This window comes from Mus caroli, chromosome 6, assembly GCF_900094665.2.
Source record: "Mus caroli chromosome 6, CAROLI_EIJ_v1.1, whole genome shotgun sequence".
Taxonomy (NCBI): Eukaryota; Metazoa; Chordata; class Mammalia; order Rodentia; family Muridae; genus Mus; species Mus caroli.
Window position 1 is genome coordinate 29,551,674 of NC_034575.1, and position 10,647 is coordinate 29,562,320.

At 42.1% G+C, this 10,647-nt stretch overlaps 1 protein-coding gene across 7 annotated transcripts in view; it reads left to right on the forward strand.

Annotated features, from left to right (window-relative positions):
- Positions 1-7,004, forward strand: part of Cald1 (caldesmon 1) — a 177,756-nt gene extending 170,752 nt beyond the window's left edge. For 4 of the 7 annotated variants that reach the window (XM_029478314.1, XM_029478317.1, XM_029478316.1 and 1 more), the window contains 2 exons: positions 1,991-2,071; positions 4,758-7,004. In XM_029478314.1, coding sequence (XP_029334174.1) covers positions 1,991-2,071; positions 4,758-4,766 — 90 coding nt within the window. In that variant the 3' untranslated portion in view covers positions 4,767-7,004. The remainder of the gene's footprint in view (positions 1-1,990; positions 2,072-4,757) is intronic. The other 3 variants (XM_029478318.1, XM_029478315.1, XM_029478319.1) reach the window with 1 other exon arrangement.
- Positions 7,005-10,647: the final 3,643 nt, after the last annotated feature.

Below are 10,647 nucleotides of genomic sequence, written 5' to 3' on the forward strand. Positions count from 1 at the left end.
TTGTCTACAGGTGTGTCTCTTTTGGCCATTAGTCAGAAAGAGTTATTCCAACAAAACAGTCTTTGTCCATAGCAGAACCTCCTCAAGAAGTACACGAGTATTTCACAGTCCTGGCATTCGTGTGTTGACATCTAAAACTCAGAAGAAAAACCACCCAAAAATAGTAGCTATGCTATCATCTTCAGAGACGCTAAGAATTACAAGTGCTCACAATTGTTAGCCCCATCCCCTAGAAAATTAGCAGATTTAAAAATCAAACATTGCCCTGCCTAATGTGTCTTACTGGGGCATCCAAACTATTTATGAGTTGAGTTTATAGGCTTCTAGGGTGACTTTGTGGCTGGAATTAAATTCTGAATGTTTTAGCTGGTTTGTCTACTCTTTGTGTCTAAACTGTATGTCACAAAGCAATTAAAGTGCTAACTTGTCTTTCTTTTTGTTTAAAAAAAGAGAATGATGTCTTTCTCAGCTGGCTTCTCTTCTTCACTCTTTCGTCTCTGGTTGACTGGAAACCTGCCTTTCCTGCCTTCATTTCTCCCACCTCTCCCAGAGTGGGTCTTTCTCTAACATGTAGTCTGGTCAGGTAATTCCATTTATACTTCCTCTTTGACTTGAAAATACTGACTTACAATGTGGATGTTGATATTTTCTTAGAACACCTTATTTAAACTCCTTAAGTGATCTTGAAAGATTCAACAAGACTATTTGAGGGAAATGCAATCCATTTTCTTATGTAGAAAGTAAAATATGTCACCTATGAATCAAGTAAATAAATGATTATACCCACTCTTTCGAGCTCTGCCAGCATGTTCCTTATTATAGTTGCCAACGTTTTTAAGTCTTCTAGACAATTTGGCAACTTTTACCCACGTTGGCAAATGTAGTGGAATTCTTTTTTTTTTTCTTTAATATGATTTGTTGCCTAGTGTTTCCAAGTTAAACAGGGATAGTTTTCTAATAGAATGTTGGTAACTCATGTCACAGGCCCATCAACTCAAAGTATGACAAATCTTCACATGGGATTATTTAATACTGCATGTTTAGTGTTAAGATGCCAGTACTCTGTGTCAGAAATATGTTCATCAAAACTGGTATCCCTGGAAAACTACAGTTGCTAGCTCTGCTTTCCTAATGAGAGAAGGCGTTGCCAGAGTAAGCAGTACTATTTCAGTAAAACACATTCATTTTCTCCAAACCACCTTGTGCCAAGTACTAATATAAGCAAACACTCAAGAAAAGTAAATGAAACAGAAATTTGGATCCTTATCCAAATGAAATTAATTATGAACTAGAAAGCAAGAACTCAAGACTATTTAACTACTGTGCATCATACTAGGATTTGCACATGGTCTTAACATACATCATCAACTGCTCACTCCTCTCAGGGCCACCATTTAAAAATAAATAGTCGTTTATTTTTGTGGGGGCTAGATTCTACTAATCCACTCCTGGATTACACACTTGGCCATCAAGAAACACAGGATTTTAGTATCTTCATTTAGGTTGCAAGACACTAAGATAGTGATCCTGCAGAGGGAAGTTGTTAGGGGATAAATAGAACACTACAGGGAATGAGCCTGGGGGATGGTAGACAGCTAAGAAAAGAAGATGTTTGTGAGCATAGCAGCACAGGGGCTATGAGAATTTAATGCCATGCAGACAGTACCAAAGATAAGATGCTTCCAAGTGCACTGCCTGAGACCTGAGTGGGCCTGTGAAGCACTATGAACTTCCAGCCTGCCTCTTGGGAAAGCAATATGGGCACCTGTAGCCGGAGAACAGTTAGTTAGTGAAGGACCCAGATGCTGTATGCATTGCCAGGCCAAGGTCTGTTCACAGTCAGGGAACCAACTAGTGCTTCTTCCATTTGGGACCTTTGGTGCAAAGTGTCGATCTGAACAAATGGTAGATGTGGTGGCTAGCTTACTTCTGCCTAGCCAGAAAGTATTAATGGTCAGCTATCTTGTGCTTTCTGCTCTCTTTTCATTAGGACTTGAGGCCAGGAGATGTATCTGGCAAGCGGAACCTCTGGGAAAAGCAATCTGTGGATAAGGTCACTTCCCCCACTAAGGTACTATACTGGGAGAATCGTGTGTCAGAGATTGGGGTCAAAGGAGAAACATTGCTGACTCACAAGTCTGTGCTTAGATGACCATCAGATTCTAAAAGTTCCCTGTGTAGCCCAAAGAAAGGACAATTTACAAAGCCATTGACACTGCAGGTTTGTCAGGCTTACAACATAAATGGCTTGACAACTCCTACATAGTTGTTACAGTTGTGGAAAAATCTGGCCAAGAGGGCCATATGTGATAACTATGGTCTATCTTTCTTTGCAAGGTCCCTGACTGGCTACACAGTTATTTGGGGAAAAACAGAGCTCTTAGGAGAAATCATGTGACAACTTCATTGGCTCCATTTCTAGAACTGTCCTAAGAGACATTTCCACAGCCTCAGACTCCAGATAGCTATGGCAAACTTTTAAATAGACAAAATATGCAACCCTGTAAAAACCAGTGGCTAAGGATGCCTGGGTTTGCACACGGTTCAGAACCGCACTCTGTGTGGTATTTAACAGATGCTCAGAGCAGCAGTAGCACTGCTGGTTGTAGGAGGAGCTTATTCCTGATTTAGCCTTTCCCACTTCAAGAAACAGAGCCAGTCTCGTCCCTCAATGGGAGAAAATTCAGAAAGAGTTTAGAGATCAGTAATAAGTACCGCGAGTGCAGCTCAGGAGTGCAGAGCCCTAGGGGTAGAGACTTCTTAAGCAAACTCCAGACTAAAGAGCTCACTGGAGGCAGCTAGAAGACGACTGAGATCCACCTGAGTGAGGGAGTGGCTGCTTCTTTTCCCACATTTTGTCCTCTCTTGGATCCGGGGCAGCTGCCTGAGTCTGCCACTCCGTCTTCTCAGCTATATAGTACATTTTCAGTCCAATGAAATCCACTAGTCCAGCTGTTCTAATTCCATTATTGAAATGATTGCTAGCTAAATTTGCTAAAAAAAAAAAAAAGTACCTTGTGATGATCACCAGTGCCAACCGCTAAGACCAAGGGAGTAGCTACTACTTGCCAGGCACCATGACTGTCTCATATGATGCCCTGTGTGATCGACTGGTAGAGGTAAGGAGGAGGACTATGACTATTTTGTAGCTGGAGAAAACGGGGCACTGAGAGGTTAAACGACTTTTATAAAGGAACACATCTAACAAGTAGCCAAACCTACACTGAAGCACTAAGGGGCTGGAGAGATGGCTCAGTGGTCAAGAGCATTCGGTGTTCTTGCACATGTCCCAGGTTCGATTCCCAGCACCCACATGGCAGTTCACAACCCTCTGTAACTATATTACCAGGGGATCCAGCACCTTCTTCTGGTCCCCAAGGCCACCAGGCATGTACATGGGACACAGTTATATATACAGTCAAAACACAGGTATAAAAAGAAATAAATTTTTTAATGTTCAAAAATGTCCCTATGCTGATACTCATTCTGCTCTGAGCCTGCAACCTTAACCATTACCCACAATTTTTTTTGAATATGCACATTCATCAAAAATTTAATATTTCTAAATTCCCTCCAAAGTTTTCTATTGGTGGCAGGGGAAGAATGGTGTTTGTTTGTTTGTTTGTTGTTTTGTTTTTTTTAACACAAAGAATGAACTTTTGGGTCTAAGGCTTTAAAATCCTGGTAACATAGCTATATCTCCCAAAGAAGTGGTCAGAGTATTATGACTCTTTCTTTCTGAGCAGGGGGGGGGGGGTGTTGACCATCCACTATGGCAGGTGTTAGGTGCCCATGGTCACATCAGGGCTACGGAAGGGAAAGCAAAAGTGGGACCCTGGAATGGTGGGACTGCAAGGACAGCATGGAGGATGCGCCTGGGATTGTGGCACAGAGTAGAGGGCTGCTCTTCCTGCACCTTGCCTGCCTCTACCACTGATCTCTTATGGAGGTGATAATCAAACCACCCGGCCTGGTGGAGGTAATGAGCCAGCAGGTGAGGGATCCCTGCTCCAAAGCGCAGAACTCCCTGCTTACTGTGTGGCCATTCCCTTGAAATGAAAATGCACCATACTTTGAAAGTGTAACCTACCACATATTAACATGTGTGATTTCAGACCCTCAGAAGGGGCTTGTAGCCGTTGGCTGAAGGGGAAATGAATGGGGTAAGAATAGCCGGGCGGTGGTGGCGCACGCCTTTAATCCCAGCACTTGGGGGGCAGAGGCAGGCAGATTTCTGAGTTCGAATTCGAGGACAGCCTGGCCTACAAAGTGAGTTCCAGGACAGCCAGGACTACACAGAGAAACCCTGTCTCAAAAAACCAAAAAAAAGAAAGAAAGAAAGAATAGACAAGAATAGACTAAGTGTCAGATAAGTCTCCAGGATCAGTGTGTAGGGATTAGAAACAAAAAGGTGGCTGGGGTAAATGGTAGAAAGGGGGTGATAAGCATGTCTTCCGTACCAATGTTGATGTGGCCTTGACTGGGCTTTTCAGTTGTATGGAACACTAGAAATTCCCAGTGCTTAGCGTAGAGCTTAATAGCTGTCTTGACTTTGAGTGCTGTGAGCAAAGGTGAAGGACAGGGTAGGAAAGGAACCTTAAGGAGAAAGAAAAAGGGGAAAGGACCTTGGAGCGAAGGTCACATCTGAACAGACTGCCAGCAGTAGCCTTCCCTTTCGGGTTGTTTGGATTTATTCCTATCGTACCATGAGCCCACAAAACACCGTGGGCTGCCGGTTTAAAGCTCTCTTCTCTCAGCAGGTCTGAAACAATCGGAGAAAGAACCCAACTGCAAGCCATCTCGCTGGGCCAGCTCAGTTGGAGAGGGCTAATCGCTCTGTTTATATTTATGTTTTCCAATATCCCAGTAAATCCATGTATATGCTCACTATATTTAATAACCACAACTAGAGATGTTCATGGTCAAAGTACTGCCTTTGCAGAGGAGCCTGTTTCTAAAGAAGCCATGCTGTGAAGTAAACTCGCTACTGTCATATGAACAGTGACACCAACCACATCGGAAGTCAACAAAAGGAAACTGAGCTTAAGATTATCTGAGGAATGTATGCAGTTATCTGGGGGGGAAACGACCCCATGGGCTTTGTTTTGTCTCAGTACAGACATCATGTTTCTGCACTTTAGACTAAAGCATGAAAGAAATGATCTAAATAGCCAATCAAAACTCTCTGAAAATAATCCACTTCATATCTGATATAGGGCAGTAATGATTGTCTGTTTTAAAAAAGATGTACTGTTGAGATATTGCTTTTCTCTATGCTGATTCATACCTAACTTGGGTGATTATTTTAGCTGACAGTGGTACTGATTTTTTTTTCAGGTTAGTTGCTTTGTGGATTTCTTTGGTAGTGTTTGTAGACTGACCCACATTTAGATAACCCAACTATGTAATGTATGTGCATACGTGTATACAGACACACTAATGGTAGATTACTCTTTCATGTGCTACAATATTATATTTCATAGTATGTCCTTGTAACTAACCAATATCACAGCTTTTGAAGATTAAGAATCACAATAGTATATTAATATTTCATATTTGCCAACAGAAACATGGAGTTAGGTATAGCTATGTTTTCAATGCCCAATGACTTATAAGAAAAAAAGTATTGGAAAAAAAAAGAGATTACAAGTGTCAAAATTAGTTGAAATTTCTTATAAGACATAGTATTTAGTTTATAATTGAGGGCAGTCTTGAAGTCCAGTGTGAATTTCATTAAGTCTACCATCTGGACAAAGCTCAAACCCTGCTTATTTGTGACCGTGACGTTCACCCCCACCCCCACCCCACCCCAAAAAGTTGACCTGTATGATATCTAAGGTGTCTCCTTCTCTACCACTTAGAAGGAAGCATTTTGGTGACTAGTGCACAAATTAGAATTCATGTAGATGCCTAAAGAAAGACCAACTTTGCCTCCTGTAGAAGCAGGCAGGTAACGTGAGCAGAAGCATGGCAGTCCTATCTTTATGTACTCACACTCTTTAAATTAAATGTTTCCGCCTTTATTAGTCAGTTGGTACGGTCATAAGTTGATAATATCTTGAAATTGAAATTTTTATGTAAATTTTAATAGTTTTACTCCCTCCTCCCACCAAGGGTCTTTAAGGAACTCCTCATTCAGATATCAGATCCTATTTTAGCTTAGGTCTTTATTCTTCCCAATAGATAAAAGAAGAGTACTCTAGTGTCTTACACAATGTTCTAGAACATTCTCTGCATACAGTGTCATTGTACAAACTCGTACCTCAGCTGACTTAACCAAAGTTATCTTGGTCTCCACTCCTTCCACAGCAGAGGGCCTCCAAAATTTCCAATCCACAGATTTCTTTTCAAGAGGAAAGGGTTGGCTTGAGGGGTGACCGCTGCCTTGAAAAGTCTATCTTTCTCGTGAATTATTAGGAGTTAGTCGGATTCCCTAGCTTATAGCAAACTTGGGCCAAAGGAAGAAAAGCCACTAAGACTGCACAAGTCATCTGCCCTCGACAGAGTAGACACAAGTCTATGGTAAGACGAACGGAGTGCATGCGGCACACCCATGGAAATGACTTCCACCGTTGGAGTAAAATGGATCAAAGTTGGATCTTAGGCAGATGCTGAGGGAGCGATCACGCTCATGTTAATGAGGCCTTCTCTTGCTATATCTTTACAGGCTTTTTGTTTGTTGGTTTTGCTTTGAAGAAAGTTCAAAGTTGTGAGGCGACTGTTTTGATCCTAACTTTTATTCCAATATTTGGATGACAATGAGTTTTAGGGTAGATTTTTCTCCGTTTGGATTTAACCTTTGAAGAAGCAAATTCCTCCTCTACTTGTTTGATTACAGCTCTCTGTTATCTTTAAGAGAGGAAACTGCAAGCTGACTAGCATGTTCTGTGAATCTGCCATTGTTAAAAAACCTTATAAACACTTAATATTTTTCACTGATAATTGATCGCTGCAATAAAAATATATTGTGAAAATGCATCCACAATAAATGGAATTCTTCCAGATGTCTCTGTCTTGTGCATTCTTTGATGCTCTAACTGATTGTGAGAACTGTGGCTATAATAAAGAGAACAGCAAAACACTTGCACTTCACATTGAGGGTTGGTTTCACTCTCTAAAGGAAAACAAAACCAAAACAAACCAACCCAAAGCAAAAACATTGAGACAGGATTTCATGTAGCCCAGGCTGGTCTGGAACTCATTATGAAGCCAAGAATGACCTCGGACTCCTGTCCCTCCTGCCCCCACCTCTCAAGTGCTGAGATTACAAGTGATTGTTAGCATGGTTGCCACAGCTGAGATTACAATTAGCATGGTTGCCACAGTTCATATTTAAAACACTTCTTACTACAGGGACTTTTCTAACCAAATATTCAAAAATACTCGGAAGTGGACAACTGCCGGAACATTTTAAAATTTCTCCTTCAAAATAAGAGTAAAGGCTAGGTCTGGCAGTATGAGAGTGTGATCTGGACACTTGCTCCAGAGGCTGGAGGAAGCATGGATATTTGTTCACTGTATCATTCCCAGCTTTCTAGTCTGTGTGTTAACTCATCCATCCCAGCTCCACAGAGAATACTGACACCATTTACTTCATTCCACTTCAGACTTAATAGCAGAACTTTGCTGTGGCCTGTTTTTGTAAAATATGAACATCATAGGTCTGGATGGGCCCCGAGAGCCTGCATTTCAAACGATTCTGTGCTGGCTTTGCTGTTTTACAGACCTTGCTTTGAGAACCCAGCTCTTCCTCCCCCTCTTCCCCCTTTCCTGTCCTCTCCTCCTCCACTTTTTCCCAGAACATATGCTTCAAACGTTGAACAAATGAGAGCACTTACTAGGACCAACCCTTAAGCTCAGAACACTGTCAGACAGGTGGTGGTGTATTCCTGTCTACAAGAAATCTGTGGCACAGAGTTTTATTTCAGGCCACCCAACTAGGTACTGTAGTTTCAGTTTCAGAGTCTACACTTAACCTGCTATGCCATTGGTTCTCAAACTGGAGGTAAGAACAGGATGGCCTACTAGACTTGGTGAATAGACTAGTCTGTCCCTTTCTGTCCCTTTCATAGGTCTGGGTTGGAGCCTGAGGATTGACATTCTATAAAAAGCACTAACAATGCCACTGGTCCCAAGGGGATACCTTGAAATCCCATGGGGATACCTTGAAAGGCACTGTGTTATGTCAGAAGAGAGTAATGGCTGGAACCTGCCCCCTCATGTGACATGCGTGAAATACAGGTAATTACTTAGAACTTGACATGTTCTTCACCCTTTTAATCCTTTCGATAATCCTACAAGACAGGCACTAGTAATAGTACCCCCATTTTGCAGGTAAATGAATTGAAGCATAACGAACTTGTAAAACATGCCAACAGTCAGTGAGCTGTTAAGTCACGAGAGAACCGACCGCCAGTAATAGATCCCTAGGCCCACGCTCTTAATTACTACACTTCTGTCTGTCACAACAGATTATTGCTTATAAATTTGGCTTGAAGACAGCCGTGTGTGTGTGTGTGTGTGTGTGTGTGTGTGTGTGTGTGTGTGTGGTGTAGGGGGAAGAAAGCTGAAGTTGCTCTCTTCATGAAGTCCACAGACAAGTGTGTGTGAGATCAAACAATAGACAGTAACTTGACCAGGTAAAATCATGTTTGGCCCTTTAGCCCCAGGATGTCTTAATCTCAACAAGAGGCAAAAATCTTGAAAAAGAGAGGAAGGGAGGGAGGGAGGGAGGGAGAGAGAGAGAGCGAGCAAAGAGGGCTGAGTCTTGGTTAGCTGCTGAGTGGAATAGATCTCAAGATGTGAGCTTGGAAACACTGTGAGAGGTTTGGCCCTTTGTGCAAGGAAGGTACAGACAGGTACTGGTCTAGCCTCTGGCTCCCGGTTCCTAGAATGGCTTCATCAATTCAACTGGGTGAAAAGACCTCAAAGTTCCCACAATAACTAACTTCTATGATGTCATAAAGAATGAATGCTTTGGTCACCTTGTTTCCTTATCTAGATGGTTAATACATTCCAAATGGCAAATTATTCAAGAATAAGTTACAGTCCTAACATAGCTTACACTTTTGCCACTTTACCAAGATGGCATTTTGCTCCTGATTGTCTGCCCCAGTGACTGTGACTTTCGGGATAATACAGGTATGTATTTACATATTCTTTTTCTCTCTTATTTTTTTTTTTAAGCATTGTGATTCCTACTGTCACGTGAAAGAAGAGGGAATTACTGCAGGCTCCATCTGCCTCCTGAAAGTTGGAAACTGGCCCTGGGAGTCTGTCCAGTAGCTTTCAGTGGCGGGATCCCAGAGACTGGAGCACAACTCAGTACATCTTTGAGAACTTTACTCCAGGCTTTATTATCATTTTAACTTAAGAACAAAGAATTCAATTCCCAGTGTGTGCTCCCGTCTGAAATCAAAATTTAAAAAACAAAAACAAAAAAACTTAATTAAAAATGGAAAGCCCCTGGACTTTGGAGAGATGGCTCAGAGGTTAAGCGTATTGTCTACTCTTCCAGAGGTCCTGAGTTCAATTCCCAGCCATCACGTGGTGGCTCATAATCATCTGTAATGAGATCTAGTGCCCTCTTCTGGTCTGAAGACATACATGCAGGCAGAACAACCAGAGTTCAATTCCCAGAGTCCAGGTAAAGGATGAGTGGACTCAGTACTACTGATTGTCTTCTGAGCTCCACACATGAACTGTAGCATGCACACCCCTTTAAGTGCAGTATAAACAATGTTCTAAAACTTTAAAATGTTCTAAAGCAGATGCTTCTAAGGCGATTTTAACTTTAGCTGGAGGAGAGGGGATTCCATATGATGTGTCTTTAAAGACACTAACCACAGCCAGCACGTCTCTCCTGGCCTCAGCACTTGCACCAGCGAGGTCTTCTCTAGTCAACCACGCGGTTTAGTCTCCTGTTCAAATGCTACCTGGGCAGAGGGCTTCCCTAGCCACCTCACATTAAAGAACTATGCTGCCAAGCTACTCGACCCCAGCACTGCTAAGCTTTCTTTCCCTCCATAGCAACTTTCATCTGCCTGGTTCTGTTATTGTCTTCTCCCATTAGGATGTAATCCCCATTAAAAACTGTTCTGCTTTCTGCAATGGCCTTTCACGGTCAATAGTCTCTGATGTAAAACTAACCCGTAGAGGTCAGGTGAGTAATGAATGAATGTGACTTTTCAAAGCTTTGCGAATTTCTAAGTAATTCTCTTATGCACTTATAGCATTCTCTATAAATATTTGTTGACATATGTTAATGTGCATAGTTGGGCTGAATATACACAGATACATACATGATTTAAGACCTATCTTTGCCTCTTCCCTATCTGGCTGGGCTGTTTCTTGGAGCTCCATCTTGTGAACCTGACAGCCTATATCCTTTATCCATGAGTAAAGAGAAACAAAAAAACAATAGATTCCATATAAAAAAGACTGGCTTACCCTATTTACTGTCCAACAGCACAATACCACCAGCTGGGGACGTTTTAAGAAAAGAAGTCTAGCTTGGCTATGATTCTAGTGGTACAAGTCAAGGGAACACATTTGGTGATGGACTTGCAGGCAGAGAGTCCCAAAGGGACCAAATGGTACCCCTTAGCAGAAACAGGGAGTGGGTGCCCTCTGTTGTCCTATAGAGCC